A 22,955-nucleotide genomic window follows, 5' to 3' on the forward strand; every position below is an offset into this window, starting at 1 on the left:
ATACACATCTGGGGAGAAGGTAAAATTTCACAACATGTGTGTAGTGAAGATTGAAGTCAGGAAGCCTGGAATTATCCAATTTAAAGAAAACTACTCTACATTGGATATCTGGGAGAAAGTTGAGGTTCTGAACAAAAGTACTGGACGACCGTGGAAACACAAAACATCAACAGATTTCAACCCCACCACAGCTTATTCATGCTTACAAAATGCGGAGTGCTCGTGTCTTGTTGGCAGAAAGATTGCTGCTGAGAAACACAAGGACTTGATGTCCCTGCTCCCTTACATCCCTGAAAACCAATATGCTGTGTACCATGCTCTTTAGTCAGACACTCAAGGTGAAAACAGCGAGGTGCAGGAGGATCCAGATGGCTTAAAGTAAGTAAAGGTTTCACTACAGATGGCTGCTTAGAGTCAGTGTGACTTGAATCCCAGACACTATTAGTAAACCTTAAATGTAACAAGAAATTCATGTTGAAGTAAATCTGAACCTAACTGCATTTTAAAACAAGTAATTGATGAAAATTGGACTGTCATAAAAGAAACCCAGGTTTTAAATATTTTTTTTCTCTTCAGATTTGGCGATTTGGAGCTGATGTTTTTCAGATAAATAATGGATATAAGAAGACAATTTTAATTTTCCTATACTTTTTGGACTATAAATAATGTTTATGAACCAAAAATGTGACTGTTAATGTGCTTAATTTCATGCAATAAAGACAAACGCAAAATTCAAAATATCTCAGTTCCATGTCTGTGTGGATTAGCTCCCTCTCGTATTCTAGTACTCAAATGTAATTTGAAAATTTTCTGTACAGTGTGCAGAATTAACTGCAATATTCACAGTATATATATTTCCATGTGTTGTAATATGTTCTTTAAAGAGCCAGATATCTTGTATATAAGTAAGTAGCTATGGATATTCATGCTTAGTATAAATAGTAATGTTTGAGCAATTTATGTTATAGGTTTTTATATTGCTTCTTCCCATTATAGACAACTAAAGGATAATATGTAATCTGATCATATCTGATATCATTGATTGGTATGTATATTACAAATCTATCCAAAATTACCAGAACTACAATAGTTGAAGTTCCTCTGGCATCCCTTGAAAGCAGGTCAGTTAAATCCACCTACCCTGAAAGATAGTATTTTGAAAATATAGTTCTGTTTATTCCAAGAATTAATCAGAACTTACTTTATGTATATGCTTTATATATTTTAATTATCCACTTAAGGTGCATTTAAATCCTTTTTTAAATCACACAAATGTTCTTAAAGAATGTCAGTCTCATTAAGAATAATTCATTTTGAGTTGTTACATTCAGGTCAGGTACATCCTGCTACTGTATGCGACAGTAGACGGTACTACCTGCGAGTGTCTGGCCAAGGGTTGGGGGGCTGTTACCAAACTTGACAAACTAAGGGAGAACCAATGGCTATGGGCAGAGGAGTTCACCCTTAGGGGTCTTGTTGAAGCCTTTGTGTAGTAAATTATAAATTCAGCAGGAAGCTGCTGCCTTGCAGATGTGGCAGGGTACTGCTTAAGCCTAAGGGGGACAACCCTGACAGAAAATCTTCTCTAACGTTAGGCCTAGCAAGTCAGTTGGAGAGTAATTGCAATCGCTTTCAATACAAATACAAGCCTCGGATCGAAGAGTTCAAGACAACGACAACAGCTAGGTGCGTATGCAGCCTTACAGACTGAAGCTTGACCAGTTACAAAACCTAAAAATCAAGATCCAGTTGCCAGATTGGAACCCAGAATATTCTAACACTGACAAATAAAACTGAAGAAATAGTTGATATGACAGAAAGGAGGAAAATTCTTATCATGGGGATGAGTGAAACCAAATGGAAGGCAACAGGAATAAAATACCTCCATCTAGACTATAAACTATACTGGTCTTGAAATAACTTGGGGAGTCAAGAAATGAAGTGGGCTTTATACTTCATAAAGGTATTGATGTTTGTAGCCAGATTGAATTTTTCAGTGATAGAATAATTAAAGTGTCAGTAAATTGGAATGGAGACAAATAGCATATAATCCATGTCTATGCTCCACAGTCACGATGTTCAAATGAAGAAAAAGGAGTCTTCCTGTCCAACTTGGAAGAACATATGGATTGTGAAAATTTGGTAGTAATGGAAGATTTTAATGCTCAGGTTGGATCAAACAGACTGGGCTATGGATCCTCCCTGGGTCCTCATAGAATGGGGAATAGGATGACAGAGGGCAAACATCTTCTATGTCTTTGTATGAGGAACAATATGGTTGTAAGTAACACTTGGTTCAAGAAAAGGAACACACATAAAATCACAAGATATACTGTAGTTGGGATGATCAATATGGGACTGTGATTGATTATATACTCACTGACCAAGAAGTTTGGAAGATTGTAAATGATGTCAAAGTAATTCTTAGTGAAAACTTGGATGGAGACCACAGGCTGTTGGTTTTAGATATCACAAAGAGAAGACCTTCTAAAGTCTACAACAAAAGAACACCAAAAATAAAAACTTGGAGACTTTCTGAACCAAGAGTGAAGGAAAATGTTTTGAGAAAATGTTTGGAAGACGTTACCAAAGCAAGAACTGAAATCTGCAAATGAGGAATGGGATAACCTGAGGAGAGTATTGGTGAAGACAGCTGAGAGAGTATGTGGAAGGCAGAGCCAAATAAGAAAATCCAAAGAAACAGCATGGTGGAATGAGGATGTAAAAGCTGCTGACAAAGCTAGAAATGGCGCAAGAAGAGCTTTGAACTGTGCCAGAGTGCGAGGAAATCCAAGTGAAATCGAGAATAAACTATCATTTTACAGAGAAAAAGGATTACAGGTCAAAAGAATAGTTGACACTGAGAAACAGAAATACAAAGAAGATCTTGCTAATAGGTCAGGGCAAGACAAACACAAGAAGCTCCTGTATAGCATTGTTAAAACAAAAGAAATGATAATAGTACTATCAACACAGTAGAGCTTCCAAACGGAGAGGTAACTAGAAATGAAAATGAAATATTACAGGAGTTCAGTGGATATTTCAATCACTTACTGAACTGTAATACAACTGATGACAAAAGATAACCCTCTAAACCCTATAAATTATAATGTAGAAAGTTTAACCTGGCTGGAAGTGGAAACCACAATATGTAAAATGAAAAACAACAAGTCTGCAGGATTGGATGAGTTCAGTGTGGACATGATCAAAGCACTTGGAGAACCTGGAATACAATGGTTGTACAGAGTACCGTAATAAATAAAATTTGGGAAGAAAATGAAATCCTCAGTGACTGGAGGCAAGGCGTGGTTATTCCACTATTTAGGAAAGGTGACCGAAAGAGTAACAATTATATCTTCTATATCATGGGTTAAAAATATATGAGACCATCCTGGAGACAAAATCAGAAAATCTTTTGAACCTAAACTTGAGGAAGAACAACGTGGATTCAGACCTCATTTTTTTTGACAAGAATTCTCTTTGAAAAATACTGAGGTAAGAATAGAATGATTATAGTTGTATTCTTGGATACTGAGAAGGCATATATGATCATGTACCATGTAAGCACATATGGGAATGTCTGAGATCAGATAAAAATTAGATATATGGCTTTTCAGGCGTTTGCTCTATTAACCAGCGTTTTGTCTTAGGTCTGACACTAGACTGAGATGTAAAGAAGTGCCAGATGAGATTATAGCTTGGGTAAAACAACTATATCGAGAGACAAAGAGCTGTGCGCAACTTCAAGGAGGCAGGTCACACTGTTTTGAAACCAAGAGCGGAGTCCACCAAGGAAGTTGTCTATCACCACTTCTCTTCATTGCTATAATGGATGAGGTTATAAAAGCAGTGAAAATGAAGGATCAGACAACAAATACACTTGTATTTGCAGATGATGTTATGCTATGGGGTGAGCAGAAACAGAAGTTCAAGCTAAACTAGATCTTTGGCCAGAAGAATTTGAAAGAATGGGAATGATCATCATCCGAACTAAAACCATTGGTTTAGAGATGAGGTGAAATCCTGAAGCACTCCACCTGTGAGTGCAAAGTGAAGAAGTAGACATTATCAATAACTTCAAATACTTTGTTTCTTCTGACAATACCATAAACCAAGAAATAGGCAATAGAATACAAGCTGCATCAAAATTCTACCACTCCATCCGTCAATTATTTTGGGATGACTCATTTCCCCAAGCTTGCAAGCTCACACTGTACAAAACATATTTTGTACCAATTCTAACATACGGACTGGCAGCAGCAACATTGACTAGATCTTCACAAAGTTGAATACAGGCCACTGAATGAAGTTCCTTCGGTCATGTCTCCAAAAGACAAGGAGAGACAAAATAAGGAATGAAAGTATTCAGCAACAACTTGGATTGGGCAGGAGCCTGTTGAAAACCTTAGAATTAAGCAGATTATGATGGTATGGACATATGAGAAGGATGACTCCAATTAGGACAGTTGTTGTTGTTGTTGTTGTTGTTGGTACGAGGCCCAGAGGGAAGCCTTGTGATAGTTGGGAAAAGCAAATTTTCAAAGACCTTATGATGTAAATTGGCAGCAAAAGGTATATCAGCTGTGGATGGACAGAACAAACTGGAAGAGGCTCGTAAACACCCACACCCGGCTTTCCGGAGTGGAAAATCAATGATGAAGATCATGATGATGATGAGTTGTTACAAAGAATATACTGAAGAACACTTCATCCTTTCCAAGTTAATGTATCAAGGTCAACCAGAAAATATGATCATGATAAAAGTATCATTAAGAAACCAACTCTTCAACTCTTCAAGAAACTTGTTGTACCAACTGAAATATACATCTGGAAAGATAGAAGTGAAGAGCCAAGGTAATTAAATGGCCAATATTTCCCAACAACAATGCCCTCAAAACATTCTCAGTGTCTCATAATGTGTTCACATCTCAAATTAGAAAGTATTATAAAAAATTATACATATCCCTTTCAGACCTGAAAGAAAACTGGAGGTGTGAATTTTTGTTTGTACGTCAAGAACTGACTAAAATGCTCCTCAATACACATATTAATAGTTTATTTTACAAAATAAAAACTAACATCCGAAAAACAGGACCCACACAATTGTGCGTATCAAAATTCAAAACCTCGTTGTATCACGTACGATGGTGTAGCTTCAAAATTTACATTCACTAACCAATGTACACAATTCATTGAATATATTCCGGTATTCAGTAAAGCTTCTAGATTGATATAAACGCAGTAAATAAATACTTACTTTCGGCACTACTGCTTCCTGCCATCTCGCCGATCAAGTGTGCTTTTTAAACTCTTCTTTCTTCGCCCTGGCGGTCAAGCGCATACTAAAATCAATTGAAATACACGCCACATGTCCTGCACAATCACTGCAGTCCGGTGTAGCGCCGAAAAAACATCAAATACGGTCAGGGATAACTAAAATACGAACCCGCACAATTGTGCGTACTCGGTCTGAAAGGGTTATATACCTGTCAGCAACTGTGACTGGAGACTAGATGTAATCTACTGTATACTTACTCTGACTGTATCTACATCCAAAACACCACACTATGGCGGACACCCTCTGGGCAGGATAGAAAACAAGGCTGAATTTGAAGAACTTGATGTCAAATATATAAAGAACTCAGAAAAGTTAATGACTCCTAGGAAGATGCTGAATATGTTATGATCAACCACCAATCCTTGGAGAGTACTTGCTGCCCAATGTGCTTTGTTCAGGATTAAAAACAGTGATGTTCAGTATAAAAAATTTGGTATCATACTATATTTACATATGTATGACACGATGATTACTTTGAAGAAACTATGAATTTGTGGTTTTTATTTTAGGCAGTGTCATTAAACAAGATAGGGAAACCAAACGTGATAGCCTATTATGACAAGTATCTTATAAAAAATGAAAAATAGTTCAATGGCCATTTGGATGCTGTAGTGTTTTGCAAGGTTGAGTTTCCAAATGTCACAACGGGATCACAATGGAAGATGACACTAAACACACTAAAGCTCCAGACTCCCCTTTACGAGGGTAGTGTCCGCAACTGGAAGGATTTGGCTTATTGTTGAAGGGTACACTATTTCTGCCTCATATACAGACATCTGCTTCAGGAGAAACTGTATTCTTAAACCTTTCTTTTTACATTCTTCTAATTGTTTCTAGTAGCATCCCTAGGGACTGAAAGTATGCTAAAAAAGATTAAAACCCCACCTTCGTAATACTGTGCTCCTTCTTCTTGAAAATGATGGTGCCGCATACTGAGGTCATCCTCTCCAGGTCTGTGCAGCTGGGGTATCAGGTTCAGCCACAGGGACATTTTGTGACCTCGATAATGGTTCCGCATTTCCGATTTGACCCCTGAAACAGGAGTAAGTCATGGGGCACATCCATTTTGCAAACACATCATTACTGTCAATCCTCCTTTTTCTTTTCTTGCTGTATTGTGTACTCTTTAATCATAAGCAGAAGATGTGTTGTAAGCATTCAATCTGCCACCTGTGTGAGTGCAGATCAGTGGTGACTGATGGTGATGATTATGACTGAATTACATTTTATGGGTTTCAAACTTATAGATTAGTTCAAAGTTACTGTAGAGGTATTCACAAGTGTGGAGGTGTTACTGTAGAGGAAGTCTTTGTAATTTGAACCATTTAACTTTAAATGTCCATAACTCTACTGACTGTAATGAAAATTTCCCCAATTTTATACATGATAATTAGTACAATGTATCAAATAATTTGGTGAAAATAAATGTTAATATTTTCTTTAGGATTTGTTTAAAAGTAATAATTATTCTAAAATTTGTTACCGTGTAATTTGGACTGATAGCGTGTAACTTGGACCAATTGATTGTGTAATTTGGACTGATAAATATACCGTAAACACTAACAGGTATTTCATGTATTTATAATGAAATTCTAAGCAATAAAATACGACACTATGAATTGTGGTTGTCACTTTTGGTATGTAGGACAATGATAAAACAATTCAACCTGAATTTTGGTGCAGTTTTCATGGGCCCACTTTTTGCAACTATTGCACTGAATCCAATCATCATCATAATGCCTGTCATATACAATGCAGGTATTTTTGACTTCTTTTCTTGTGTCTGTAGTAAACAGTTTTTTGACCGCTCTTCAGCCTGGACGCCTGCAGATTATGAGGAGTCCTGTCGTCAACACCACGAATCCTCTCGGCTGTTTTTATTCTTGGCTTTCTAGATTGGGGCTGCCATTTCACCATCAGCTAGTTTCTCAATTGTAATCACGTAGACTGAGTGAACTTTCAGATTACAGTCAAAATCCCTAACCTGGCCAAGAATCGAACCTGTGGCTTCCGAATAAGAGGCAGGCATGCTACCCCTACACCATGGGCCGGCCTCAAATTATAAAACAAGTTCCTTTAGAATAGCCAGTAAAATGACGAAGAAAATTATTACAATTGTTTCAATGGTGTAAATTTCACACTTTTGTCCAAATTACATGACATGCAAAGATTTAATCAAAAAACCAAACTAAATAATATGCTTAAAATTTATTAATGAAACTATGTTAAAACTTACCTAGTGTATTTCATCAGTATTTGTAAAAGCTGAACACCCTCTTGGCTGATATAACTACTTGACAGAATATTTACTTGTCATTATATAAGCTTACAAGGTATGTGAGTATTAAGATTTAGATTTAGATTTCAAGATGGCGACTACTGTGTGTGAGTCTGTGATATCCGTAGTAGATAATGGTGTAAGATGCAGTGAAAAACGTGGCAAATGCAGAAGAGTAGTTAAAAATGGGATTCTGTGTCGTAAGTGTGATGAATGGTACCATTTTCGTTGTGCAAATATTGTAAATAGGACTGATATTGAAGAAAGTGAGTGGCTGTGTCCCGAGTGTAAACAAACTGATAGTGAGGCAGAACAACAAGAAAGAGAGACTTACGAAACTATAATTAAGATTTTAGGAGTGCTACAAGAGGACTTATGCGCTCTGAAACATGAAAATGAATGCTTAAAGGACAGAATAAAGAAACTGGAAGATAAAGAAGACATTGGAGAAGAAAGATCGCCGTGGACGGAAGTGGCGCGTGGCCATATGGGAGAAACTACGTACAACTTAAAACCGGGAAAAAACTCTATGCAGTGCCAAAATAGATTTCAGTTATTGCAGCAAGTTCCAGAAGAAGACACACCAAGTTTTCCAAATAATTTTAAATCCAGTGGAGGTAAGAAAACCAACCGAAAGTCAAGATCGCCAAAGATTCATCTCTACGCAGACAGTCAAGGGCGGGGTATGGCAGAAGGCATCAAGGATGAGCTGCAGAATCCAGAGACTGAGGTTTTAGGACTAATAAAACCAGGTGCCAAAACTGAAGACGTCCTTTCAAGTTGTGATCCTGTGTTAGAGAAGGACAATTATGTGGTGATTGTGAGTGGTACAAATGACATTGCTGCAAATGAAGGTGAGGAACTAATTACGACTCTCAGAGGTAAGATTTCCAAACTACCTGACTCAAAAGTAATTGTAGTAAATGTGCCACCCAGGTATGACCTTTTAGAGGACTCATGTGTGAATAAAGCTGTACATGATGTAAATATAAAAATCAAGAGATTATGTAAGAGTTTTAGAAATGTCTATGTAGTAGATACTTTAGGTCTTGGCAGGCAAATGTTCACTAGACATGGGTTACATCTAAATGGTAATGGAAAAGCAACTCTCTGTAGACAAATTGCTACAATTATCAACAGAGATTTGCAAACTAATCGGTACTTAAGAAAACCCATACCACTAAAGTGGCACATACAGGGAAACTTGTCAGAAAACCCAGACCCTTAAATCAAGATCTATGTACAAGGATCTGGGTTCCAGGGAAGTTCTCAACTCATGAGTCAAACGTTACCCAATTGCAACAGTCAAGTTTTAGGGAGGAAGGAGGTCTGAGATTGTTCTTAGTAAACTGTCAGAGTGTAGTAAATAAACAATTAAAATTCGGTACATTGATGGAATCTTATGAGACGGATGTGGTGATAGGAGTGGAATCCTGGTTGAGAGAAGGGGTGGGTAATACAGAAGTATTTCCAGAAGGGTATACAGTCTATCGTAGAGACCGAGGAGATAAAAAAGGAGGAGGGGTATTTATTCTTGTGAAGGAAACTTATTGTTCGCATGAATGGTTTACTGATGAAAGGGATGAAATATTAGGGATAAAATTAATTTGTGATAATATGAAGGAGGTGGGAATTATAGGAACATATAGGCCTGGAAGAGAGGAAAGAGTTATGGAAATATTTGAGAAAATAATAGATTATACTCATAAAAACAATAATGATAAGGTAATAATTGGGGGAGATCTAAACTTGCCTGAAGTTGAATGGAATGGAGCTGCAAGTGAAGCCCATGAACAGAAACTGGCAAATAAGTTAATTTGGGAGGGAGGATTTACACAAGTAGTACAAGAACCAACTCGTCTCAATAACTTGCTAGATGTATTCTTGGTTAAACCATGGGAAATTGTTGATAAAACTGAGGTAATTGAAGGAATAGGTGACCATAAGGCTGTAATAATGGATGTAGGACTCGTACCAAAAATGCTTAATAAGAGGGTCACAAAAGACAAGAAATTATACAGAAAAACTAAAGTTGATGAATTTGGGACTTACCTTAAATCACAATTCAGTTGTTGGATAAGTGAAGGGAATAATGTGGATACACTTTGGGCTAAATTTAAAGGAATCATTTGGGAAGGAGAGAAGAGATTTGTACCTGTTAAGAAGGGTAAAATGACCTCAGACCCTGTTTATTACACAAAGGAAATAAGAAAATTAAAAAGAAAATGTAGAATAGTAAACAGGAAAATCAAAGAAGGTAGGGAGAATAGAGAAACTAGAAAACAACTAATGAGAGAACTGAATAGAGTGAAAAAGGAAGCAAAAGATAATTATATGAATGGCATTCTTCAAGAGGGTAATGACCACAAAGGGAAATGGAAAAAGCTGTATTCATATATTAGGAATCAAAAAGGAAAAGGAATCCAAATTCCTACAATGGTGGGAGAAGGGGGTGAACACTATTTAACAGATACTGAGAAAGCAAACCTCTTTAGTAGGGAATTCCGAGATTCAGTAGAAGATTGTCAGGACTTGGAAACCGTAACAGAAGATAGAGAGGGAGAGACACATAGGGAAACAAGAAGCTTCTCATTCACAAATGAAGATATTTTCAGAGAAATCCAACTGCTTCAGCAAGGAAAAGCAGCAGGAAGTGATCAAATTACTGGGGAGGTATTAAAGACAATGGGGTGGTATATAGTGCCTTATTTAAAATTTCTCTTTGATTATGTCATAAATAATAGTGTGATACCAAAGGAATGGAAGGAATCTATAATAATACCAATTTATAAAGGAAAGGGTGATAAAAGGAAACCAGAGAACTACAGACCAATCAGCCTGACCAGTATAGTTTGTAAAATACTGGAGAGTTTAATAGCAAAGTACATCAGAGGGATATGTGATGATAAAAATTGGTTCATGAGGAACCAGTATGGATTTAGAAAGAAATTTTCTTGCGAGGCACAACTGGTGGGATTTCAGCAGGACATATCAGATCAGTTAGATTCAGGAGGCCAGTTAGATTGCATAGCCATAGATCTTTCCAAAGCCTTTGATAGAGTGGAACATGGAATATTATTAAAGAAATTGGAGGGAATAGGATTGGACGTAAGGGTTATACGTTGGATAAGAACATTTCTAAATTCAAGGGTTCAGAAAGTCAAAGTAGGAAGTAATATATCACAGGAAGAGAAAGTCTGGAAGGGAATTGCACAGGGTAGTATAATCAGTCCGTTACTTTTCTTAATATACGCAAATGACTTAGGGAACAATATAACATCGAAAATAAGATTGTATGCAGATGACATAATTGTTTACAGGGAAATAAATAACATTGAGGATTGTTCAGAATTACAAAGGGACCTTGACAGTATCCAAGAATGGGTTGAAGAAAATAATATGAAGATTAATGGAGGCAAATCAACTGTTACAACATTTACAAACAGGAGCTTTAAAACTGAATTTGAATATACTTTGGATGAGGTAGTTATCCCAAAAGATGGCAAGTGCAAATACTTAGGTGTGAGATTTGAAAGTAATTTGCACTGGAAGGGTCATGTTGATGATGTTGTTGGGAAAGCATACAGATCGTTACATGTCATAATGAGGCTACTTAAAGGATGCAACAAAGAATTAAAAGAAAAAAGTTACTTAAGTATGGTTCGTCCATTATTGGAATATGCAAACAGTGTTTGGGATCCTCACCAAGAATACCTAATAAAAGAACTAGATGGTGTGCAGAGGAAAGCAGCAAGGTTTGTAACAGGGGATTTCAGGAGAAAGAGTAGTGTATCAGAAATGTTAAAGGAACTTGGGTGGGAAACTTTAAGTAAGAGAAGGGAGAAAAGTAGACTTATAGGATTATATAGAGCCTATACAGGAGAAGAAGCATGGGGAGATATCCGTGAGAGGCTTCGGTTGGAAAATAATTATATTGGTAGAACTGACCACAAGTACAAAATTAGAAGGAATTTTAGCAGAAGCGATTGGGGTAAATTTTCATTCATTGGGAAGGGCGTGAAGGAGTGGAACAGTTTACCAGGGGTAGTGTTTGATCCTTTTCCAAAATCTGTACAGATATTCAAGAAGAGAATAAACAACAACAGAGATAATAAATTAAATGTTAGAGGGCATTCGACCAGTGCAGGATATTGTAAATAATAAATGTGTGTGATTAAATTAATTCCATCCCCTGGTCTAAGGAGTTTGGACAGCCCAAGTAGGGGACTGCCTGTAGGGGTGAAGTACAGTGGGGACTTCGAGGGCCCTGGGACCGCTACGGTAGCTGTGAAGGCCCTTCAGGAACTCTGAAAAGTGGTGGCAAAAGGGGCTCTGGTTAAGACGCAGCAGGTCGTTATGCTACTTAGGTTCCAAAATGGATAAAATATAAATATGTAAATAAATTCAATGTTAATTTTAATCTTATACCAGTTGTATAGTATTATTAGATGTAATTTCACATACCGTACTGTATATGAGTTGACTATGTTTGTAAGATATTATAAGTAGAATTTTGTAAACAATATAAATTTATTAAGGATGATGTGTGTGTTTAATAGAAAAAATTATTAGCATAAATTGTATAATATTGTATTCTAGGAAAATTTTCTTTGTCTCCTGTTAATTTAAAATTTAGTGCTTGACAATAATGTATTTTAGTGTACCATTTGCCACCGAGGTAGACACCTCATTTGCAAATAAAGAGATTTTGATTTGATTTGATTGTTTTTCTCTTCAACCTTAAGTCCATTAGCAAAATAACTTCCAGGAATAAAGCTACCCTTGACTATCTTGTTGACGTTGCCTCAGATAGGGGGTGACCAAACTTTTAAATACCGGTACCAAAATTATTATCGGTTCAAATTACATGCAGGTCCAAATTACATGGACTTCCCCTATATTGTATAAATGACAGGTCTTCCATATGTATTGTAAAAGGGCAGCATATATAAAAGAGACCAGTAGAGAAATGATATTGTTATAACTGTGTAAACTGGTATTACCAAATTTACTGCTGTTGGTAGGTACAAGTGTCCAGGAGGCATTATAAGTAATTTCCTTGAAAATTTAGATGAGTCAGAGGTTGATATTGTGGACAGAATAAGAAAGTTGTTTTGCTAGGAGATCTAAATACAGATAGTGTTTACTGAAACTGTTCCTTGTCAAAAACTGCGGGATGTACTTAGTACACATAACACTAGAGATATTTTGCAGAGTCCAACAAGAATTTTACCAGCCTCATAAACAGGAAATGATTACATTATAACAAATATAGATTCAAATTCTTACTTTGCTAATGTTAAAAACAGTTGTATTTTGTATCACAGTGGTAAAAGAATAGATAGGCCTATATCACATGGGAATTCAGACCAGCATAACACCATAACTAAAGGGACATATCATCATATAAGTAGGCTATCCTCAACATTAATTACTTAAAATGGAGTCTTCAAACTGAAAAGTTGCATCCAATCTTTACAGACAATAATTTTAATAATATGTGGGATATATTATTTGAATATACACTATGCATATGGGATTTTCAACCAATTCAGAATATCATTACAATTAGTACAATTTACTCGGAGCTCACTGCAAAGAGACTTTTATTAGCTTGAAAGCTGAAATGTTAGTAGGAAGCTAAAACCAATCCAGTATTGTAATGAAATCCATGTGGGAAAATTGTAAATAAAATAAGAAGGGGAGATGAACTTCACAACAACATACCTAAAACATATCTTTACAAGTGAATGAATTTAGTCACTTACAAGAAGTGTGCACTACTTTCAGTAAATTTTTGGTAATGTCACTAATGGAAATAATACAGGAAATTGTCCTCATGAGATTAACAAACTGTCTAGATATAAACAACTAACATACAGGCCAATAACTATAAGTACTGGTACTGCTTTAGGTAAACTCCTGTAGAAAATTATTTTAAATTACATGTATCTTTTCGGTCCGCCTCTGTGGTGTAATGGTTAGTGTGATTAGCTGCCATCCCGGAGGCATGGGTTCGATTCCCGGCTCTGCTACAAAATTTGAAAAGTGGTACGAGGGCTGAAATGGGGTCCACTCAGCCTCGGGAGGTTAGTTGAGTAGAGGTGGGTTCGATTCCCATCTCAGCCATTCTCGAAGTGGTTTTCCGTGTCTTCCCACTTCTCCTCCAGGCAAATGCCAGGATAGTTCCTAACTTAAGGCCAAGGACACTTCCTTCCCTCTTTCTTATCTATCCCTTTCAATCTTCCCATTCCCCAACAAGGCCCCTGCTCAGCATAGCAGGTGAGGCTGCCTGGGGGAGGTACTGGTCCTCCTCCACAGTTTTATCCTCTGACCCAAGTCTCATGCTCCAGGACACTGCCCTTGAGGCGGTAGAGGTGGGATCCCTCGCTGAGTCCGAAGGAAAAACCAACCCTGGAGGGTAAACAGATTAAGAAGACGTCTATCTTTTGGGAAACATTTACTTCCTAGAAATTTTTAGTATAGATTCAGGAAAGGTTTTTCAACAGTTGCAGTGGTCTTTGATAGTGTATTCCATGACCAATTGCTAAATAAATTAGAACACTGTGGTGTTCATGGTGTCACTTCATATCTAATAATTTCTTACTTACAACAGAGTAAGCTGTGCATTGAAGTAAATTATGTAATAGGTTACGAGGCAAAGAAAGTTAGATCTACCTTTTATATCACAAACTGTGGTATTCCAAAGATAGATATTTTGGGGATCTTTCCTTTATCTAGTATATGTCAATGAAATGCCAGAGCTAGTTATCTCCATCATTGTTTCATATGCAGATGAACATATGTTACATTATTACTTGGGGAAAAGACAGGAAATGAGGGTTACAAAACCTTAATACGTCCTTAAAATATATCTATTGCCAGTTTTATTATGTTGAATTCTCACAAAACCAATGTGATGAACTTTGATTTTACAAGGAATTGCAATGATGATATAAGTACTCAGCTAAATGGCACAAACCTTCAAATGACAGATTCCACTAAATTCTTAAGCATTGTTCTAGACAGACATCCATCTTGGAAGAATAATTTTAATTGTGTTTGTAAAAGATTAACACTTGGAATATTTTTATTATGTAGGCTGTCAAAAGATGTAGATACAAATATATTATGGTACCATACTGAAAATGTACTATGGACATTTTATTCTACAAAAGAAAGCTTTAAGGATCATTTATCACATTCTGAATCAAAGTAGGAAACATTCTTTTACAACTAATAATATTGTGGCACTTTCTTCTATATAAAAACTACAGTATTCTCTTTTGTGCTTTTTGAGTATTTATGTAGTTTTATATACGGTAGTTACAGTTGCAGAGAGATCCAAAATCATAGCCCAAGAAGCAGAAATTATTACCACATGAGTTTCCACCACAATAAAACATTGGACTATAGCTCATTCATGAAGGGTATGTTACTCTATAACAAATTGGCTAAGCATATCAAAAAATTTCAAACATCATTAAAACATCCATTAATTAACATGTGCTTGTACTCCATAAATGAGCTGTGAAATCAGAAGTTGTGATTTTAATATATAAATTAGAATATATGGTTCTGTTTTTTTTGTATATAAGGTATAGCATAATGTTTTCTGACAACTGTAAAGTTCTATCAACGATAAATAAAAACTGAACTGAATTGAATTGAATTGAATTGAATTGAAGTTTGAAGCATGTTTCAAGTCCATATTCGTGTACTCACCCAGCTCCATATACAATTGATTAATAGAGTCATAGGTGTCCCAGAACGGAGCAGGCTGTGGGGCAGGTTCGTCACTAGGACTAGGCTGGAGTTCAACTCTTCCTGTCGGAGTGCTGTTAGGGTCCCTGAAACATATGACAAAAATTGAAATATGAAACAAAAAGATTATATTTCTGGAGTAATTATTAACAATTTGACTTCCTGTCCATCAATGTTTTAACAGATATATTCTGGGCCATCATTATTTTCCAGGTTGTGAAAATCCTAGAGCTTAATGCAGGCAGGACTGTTTACTTCAAGAAAATGTAGAGAAGGAAGCTACAAAGTGCTCCAGTTGCTGTGGCAAGGTCCCGAGCAAGGCTACCTGCAGTACTCCGTGGCCGTCTGCGGGCACTGATGGTGAGATATCGGTCTTCTTGTGGTGTTGTACACTGCCGACGTCCCGTACTGTAGTGCCTGGACACGTTTCCTGTCTGCTGGAATCGTTGCCATAATCTTGAGATCACACTTTGTGGAACATAGAGGGTCCGTGCTACGACCTGCTGTGTTTGACCAGCCTCCAGTCGGCCTATTATTCTACCCCTCATAACGTCATCAACATGTGTTCGTTGAGCCATTTTCACAACACAGTCACCATTATCACATCTGGAAACATCTGCACACTTACTCGCTACACCGTACTCTGACATGCACCAACACACCTCTGCTATTTCGACTACTGCCAGCGCCACCGTGCGACGTGCCGCAGGTCAAATGCACCCCATGGTCATACCCCGAGGTGATTTAAAACAGCAAACCGCCCACCATAGCGTTGTTTCACCATGTATAAGCATTATCCTTAATTTCTGAGCATGAGTGTAGTTAGAAGTTGTTAAGTTTTGTTGCTACTTGTTGTTTCCTTTAAAAGAGAGAAAAATATAACCTTGTTACAGTTTTAAATTAACTTTAATTTGGTAGTTAGACCCATTCACCCCGGCACCTTCTTTCACCTCTGCTGATCCACCAAACCACGGTAATAATAATAATAATAATAATAATAATAATAATAATAATAATAATAATAATAATAATAATAATAATAATAATAATAATAATAATAATAATAATAATAATAATAATAATAATAATAATAATAATAATAATAATAATACAGTTAACTGGACACAAAAGAATCCCATTGAATTAAGCTATGTCATTGGTTTCTTACCGAGGTGGCCGTGATTAGAATCCTGGCCTAAAGTGAGATTTCTGAAATGGAAAGCCACGTCACTGAGATTCAATTTCCTCTAAAACTGGTGGTCCCGTGGCTCTAATCGCTGTATCAACAGTCATGTAAAACTACAAGCTTGCTTGCTTTCGAAGTACAGTATACTGCATATCTGAATGCATAATCATGGTGTACACTCTGTTGGAACTGTTCATATACTACTAGGGATCTGACTGCTTTTATACACCGTTACTTAGCAAATGTATCTGTATTTTGTATTCTCTTAGTACACTGGCGGAAAATGAAATCCTAACACCAAGAAGACATTAGTTTAGAGGAATGCGATTTAAGCTAAGCAATTGTGTAGAATGCGAGAGGAAGCTAACCCACAAATTGTTAAAAAAAATGAGTTTTTGACATATTTGGATATTACTATTACATATTTATTATTCCACAATATAGGAAACATTATTATCCAACTTTACTCTCCCACTGTATAAAATGAAGATTTTGGAATATCCCTGAAGAGCAATCTTGCAGTGCGAGAGGGAGCTAAGCCACGCGGTACATTACGTCAGCTAGTGGTGGTTAATAATCACACGCACTTGCTGTCATATTTTAGAGTTGACATCATGGCTGACAGTGACAAATGGCTGCTTAGAGTCGGTGTGTCTTAAACCTCATACACTGTTAGTAAACCTTAAATGTAATAAGAAATTCATGTTGAAGCAAATCTGAACCTAACCTCATTGTAAAACAAGTACTAATTGTTGACAATTGTAAAGTAACTGATTTTTAAAATTTAATTTTTCAGATTTGGCGATTTGGAGCTGACTTTTTCAGATAAATAATGGTTATTGGAAGATGATTTTAATTTTCCTATATTTTTTGGACTATAAATAATTGTTTATGAACCAAAAATGTGACTTTTAATGTGCTCAATTTCATGCAATAAAGACAAACGCAAAACTCAAAATATCTCAGTTCTATATCTGCGTTGATTAGTTCCCTCTCGCATTCTAGTACTCAATTATATAGGCTAGATATTTATTTGATTAACCTTTCCAGGTCACAGGTTCAAGTATGCGCGAGAAGACATGTGACATGGTGGTACAGTAATTACCGATGTTGTCGTCACGAGTGTAAATTCAAGCATGCAAACGTGCATGCATTATGTCATACAGATACCGTATACCATTTTGTCGGGTGAAGTTCTATGCCTGTTTCACATGATCAGTCAAATCAGCAACGGTTAATGCTGGTATCAGATAACACGGAATTTGTCGTACCATAATGTCCAATACGTGCTCAATGGGTGAAAGGTCTGGTGATCTCGCAGGCCAAGGCAACTGGTCGACACTCTGTAGAGAATGTTGGGTGACAGCAGCAGTATGAGGACGAGCATTATCCTGGTGGAAAACACCCTTGTACACTGCGAATGAATGGCAGCACAATCTGTTCAATCACCATTCTGATGTACAAACCCTCTGTCAACGTTCTTGAGATAATGACGAGAGTGCTCATGCTGTCAAAGGAAATCACTCCCCAGGTGTAGGTCCAGTGTGTCGACGCTGCAGACAGCTTGTTTCCGAGCGCTCATCTGGCCTCCTGCCATCACTGGCACTGGAACGGCTCTCATCTCAGAACACAACAAATCTCCACTCCACCCTCCAGTGACCTCTAGCTTGACACCAATGAAGTTGCAGATGGCAGTGATTCGGAGTTAGTGCCATGAACGCTACAGGACGTCTAGCTCGGAGGTGACCCCCGGCCCTTGGCCGAACCTAAAATTGTATAAAAAGGCCTGCTGCTCCACCTCCGTGCATGTATATGAATATTTACGCTCGCAAAATATCGAACACGCACTCTTCCTTCCTTCTTATCAGTCTAACCTAGTCAGCGTTCGGTGGCAGACGTATTGTGTGGAGGTGTCAGGAGAGCCGGCGTGGAATGTGAACGGTGGCCAGTGAAGTAATTCGAGAGGGAAGAGGAAGATGATTGGCGTGGATCAATATCGTGTGGCTATTGGAAGATGGCAGATGAAAGGGAAAAAGGAGATAGCTAGAAATAAAGGAGTATAATGGAAACAAGAATGATGGACGAGATGATATTGGCGGCAGTGGTGATTATGATACTACTAGTTATAGGAGGAGTAGAGGTAAACCCCGGCCCGACTTCTAGTGGCAACATGAACTGGGAAGACGTGGAGGTCATTAGAAAAGTGGTGAAAGAAGTGGTGGAAGAAGTATGCCCGTTTGAGCAGATTAAGAATATGATGAAAGAGCAAATGAAAGAACTTGAGCATATAAGGCGGTGGATACAGGGAAAAACAGACGAGATAATGAGTAGAGTAGAAACCAACGAGAGAGAGATCATATCACTCAAGTCAAAAATAAGGGAGATGGAAGGAGAGGTGGTGAAGTTGCGAGCGGAAATTGCTGTAACCGAGAACGGAGGAAGAAATGCCTATTCATATATGGAGTACCGGAAGACAAAGCAGAAGATAAAGTACTGACAACATACAAAGTAGTGGAAGTCATCCAGAAAATTATGAGAATTAATTTTAGCGAAGTTGATATTGATGATGTAGAAAGGATAGGTAAAAAACGGGGTGATAGACCGATAAAACTGAAGCTTTCTCCACCTTGATGGCGGAAGTAGTGATAAGAAATGCAGATAACATACGGAGCACAAAAATTTGGATTAAAGAAGACATTGGTAGAGAAGGGGTAAAGAACATAAACACTCTGAAGAAACATTTGGCCAGGGCTAAATTACAAGGGTTAAGAGCTCATATTAAGGGTCAAAAATTAGTAGTGACCAACGGTACCTGGACTAGAATGTGGACTGCGAAGAAATTACTAGAAATGGAAGATGACAGGAATGACGAAGTGGTAGTGGGAAAGAGAGTGGAGGAAAGACAAGCCAGAGACTGTAAAGTGGGGGATGAAGGATATAGAGGCAAAGAAAGAAACAAGGATAATAAGGTAAAGGAACCAAGCTCGCAGCATGAAGGAAGTAAATTGATAGATTTGTTAACCATAGCGAACAGGGAGATAATGGCAGAGATGAGGAGTGTGATAAGGAAGGAAACCAGGGAGACCTGGGCATTAACGAAGGAGTCCAGGACGGAGGCCAGTGGGAGAGAAGATAGAAGGATACAGGGAGATATTGTAGGAGTAGAAACACAGGACATAACAAGAGCAAGCAAACGAAGTGAAAACACGACTGGGAAGCAAGAAGAAGAAGCAAGAGGTGCCCTAGTGAGAGGGAGAAGTCTGAGCCTAAGAGAGTTATGGGGCAAAAAGGACAGAGTAGACGAAGGTATAGTGACAAGAAGCAAAAAGTTAATGTGTAGTGAGAAGTAAATGGCTGTATACACGATAATAGTGGAGTGTGTGCGTGTTATTCATAACTATGTGAAGAGCGAGTAAACGACTGGTGTGATAGAAGAGGCAAGTGTCCAGGCAGTCAAGTGTGTAGTGAATGAGGAAGAGGGTGAGACAAATTGGTCAGATGATAAGGAGAAAGATAATATCTGGTGACGGTTGGTTTATGAGCTGGGGTCCTAGTTATCCTAGTTATCCTAGTTATAAGTGAGTGAACATGGCTTAATTTAAGGTGGTAGGTTGCATGGGTTTTAATGTTAACAAATATTAATAGAGGTTGAAGAGTGATCAACAAGAAAGAAATGTAAAGTGTAATAAACTGCACATCGGCACTACAGTGGAGATAACACGTAGTCAGGTTAGCAATATCTGGCCGGCAAAAAAAGTGGATCACTTTGAAAATGTTGATTTTCTGTTCGCTAAAACAAATTTTTAAGGACATATTTCATTTTGTGATGTTCCTCTTTATAAATAAATGTTTTCAGCACTCTCTGGTAAGTGTGTAGTGCATATGGTCCGAAATGATCGACTATTAGAGATAACTTTCCATGCCATTAGCTTTTATGACGATCCCTTTTAACTTTTATGGTTTTATGACGGTCCCTTTTAACGTGGTTCCTCGCCCCCTAATCAAGCGTTAAAGTTACTGTAAACATTTGCAGTGATAAGATGTTCTTTGTAAAAACTCTGGGGAGTTCCAAATCAATTTTTGTTCGATCCTTGATGAGTCAAGATGCCTCTAAGTAGAGAAAATGTTGCACGCGTAATCGCCTTGGTTGAAGACGGTCGCAGCCTTCGGTATGCGGCCCATGCTGTAGGAGCATCTTATGGAAGTGTACAACGGGCCGTGCAACGTTATCGTGAACGTGGAACATGCGAAAGGAGACCGGGATCTGGACGTCGACGAATTACGAACGCCAGGGATGAACGATTTCTTGTCCTCCAAGTCTTGAGAGACCGAAGAACAACAGCGGTTCAGGCGAGAAATCGTCTAGAGGCTACAAGAAATGTCCGTGTGAGTGAGAGAACCGTAAGACGAAGGCTCCAGGAGGCTAACCTTACTTCAAGAAGGCCCGCTACAGGGCCACTATTAACGGGGCAGCATCGGAGAAGACGACTCGAGTTCGCGATGCAGCATCGAAACTGGACCATTCAGGACTGGAGCATGGTGCTTTTTACAGATGAGAGCCGCTTCTGTCGGAGATCTCCAGATGGGCGAGAAAGAGTGTGGAGGAGGCCTGGAGAGCGATTCACACCCGTAACTCTCTCCCAAAGGATACCATTTGGGGGAGGCTCTGTGATGGTGTGGGGTGGCATAAACTTTGAATCCCGTACCGAGCTTGTGATTCTTGATGGCGGTTCTCTCACTGCTCACCGCTATGTGGAAGAAGTTATGCAGGATCGTGTTGTCCCATTTGCACAATTTACGGGCGACAATTTCATTTTAATGCACGACAATGCTCGCCCGCACGTCGCCCGTATCGTCACCCGTTACCTAGAAGAAGTTGGAATTCAAACTCTAGACTGGCCAGCAAGGAGTCCTGACCTAAATCCCATAGAGCACGTATGGGATATGATTGGGAGAAGACTTCGGTCTCAGAATATCGAGACTCTGGCTGAACTGAGGGCACGATTGGTGACAGAATGGAACAGTATTCCTCAGGAAACAATTAGGAATCTAGTGCGCAGTGTACCACAACGCCTCCAGGAGGTCATCACTGCCAGAGGCGGAAACACCAGATTTTAATGTCTCTAGTGGTTTGCTAAAACATTTTCTGACAGTGTAAATCAGTGAAAGTGTTAAAATTGGAGTTAACTTAAATACAGTGAAAGACATGCAAATGAGTAAAAATTTCAGGAATTACAGAAACGATAAAATGTCATAATAAAGTGAATGTCAGATACATTTTGAAAGTGAATTTAGTGTTAAACGTGAAGGTAACATAATGTTTGATTAGTATTATCAGTATTATTATTTATTTAGGACACTGGACTAACACTATATCCATTGAAACATTTTTTTTCAAAGTGATCCACTTTTTTTGCCGGCCAGTGTAAGTAGAATATAAGAAAGGTCACTGTCTAAGAGAGAATGTGCTGAGTGCGAACCCGGCCGGAAGTGGAATAGTTTGTGGTCTAGTGCAGACTCAGCCCGACACAGCACTATACTCTGCTCAGTTATATGTTGCCAGTTTTAGTTTCACATTGCCATTAATGCCATACAGTCTATAGATGGAATTACCCTGTTGCAATAGTTCTTTTAGTCTTCGTTTTATCCCTTTTCTTAATAGCAATATTGAGTTTTTACTTTTATTATTTTCAGTACTACTAGCTTTCGTTTATCCCTTGTCTTAATAGCAATATTGAGATTTTTTGAGGTTTTGTTTATATCTGAAAAGATAACATTGACTCATGGACATTTGATTAGTATTATTTCCAGCAACTTTGTTTTTCCACATTTGGTGTTAGCTATGTTTACTATACGAGTATTATTTTATGTGTATAGCATATTAAGCTGTCTAGGTTGGGCACTATTATTTTTCTCCCTTAATGGATCAATAAGGCTTCATCGCTGTAGATCTGGAAGAAAAATAAAGGCTTTACTTACTTACTTACTTACTTACTTACTTACTTACTTACTTACTTCTTATCGGTTGTCCGTGTTAGTATTTCATCACTGCTGGAATCATTTGCCGTCCGGAGACACGAATCCTCGCTACTTACGCACTGTAATTATTGTAAAGGTTACTGTTGACGAAAATTTAAATCTGGCAGCTTGCGAGTACGGGCAGAGGGGGAAGGGGGTGAAGAGGTCTAGGAAGTGAGCGGGAGGGGACAGGGGAAGCACGGTGGAATGCGCATGCTATACTATATCTTTGCATCAGGTAGAGAACTTCCAGTTCACCTCTGATTATTGAACCATTCGTAAGTTACAACTGTAATGTTTTTGTAAAATGGATAGAATATATCCTAGTGGTGCCAAAAAACGTAAGTTCTGTTTAGTATGCCGATTTGATA

The 22,955-nt window shown here is 38.0% G+C and overlaps 1 protein-coding gene across 1 annotated transcript in view; it reads right to left on the minus strand.

Moving 5' to 3' along the window:
• LOC136857334 (neuroligin-1-like) overlaps positions 1-22,955 on the minus strand; it is an 88,237-nt gene that overhangs the window by 2,409 nt on the left and 62,873 nt on the right. The window contains exons 5-6 of the mRNA XM_068225035.1: positions 15,342-15,466; positions 6,224-6,370 (exon numbers count right to left, since the gene is read on the minus strand). Of these exons, the coding sequence (XP_068081136.1) occupies positions 6,224-6,370; positions 15,342-15,466 (272 nt within the window). The remainder of the gene's footprint in view (positions 1-6,223; positions 6,371-15,341; positions 15,467-22,955) is intronic.

Source organism: Anabrus simplex, chromosome 1 (genome assembly GCF_040414725.1).
Source record: "Anabrus simplex isolate iqAnaSimp1 chromosome 1, ASM4041472v1, whole genome shotgun sequence".
NCBI classification, from domain to species: Eukaryota; Metazoa; Arthropoda; class Insecta; order Orthoptera; family Tettigoniidae; genus Anabrus; species Anabrus simplex.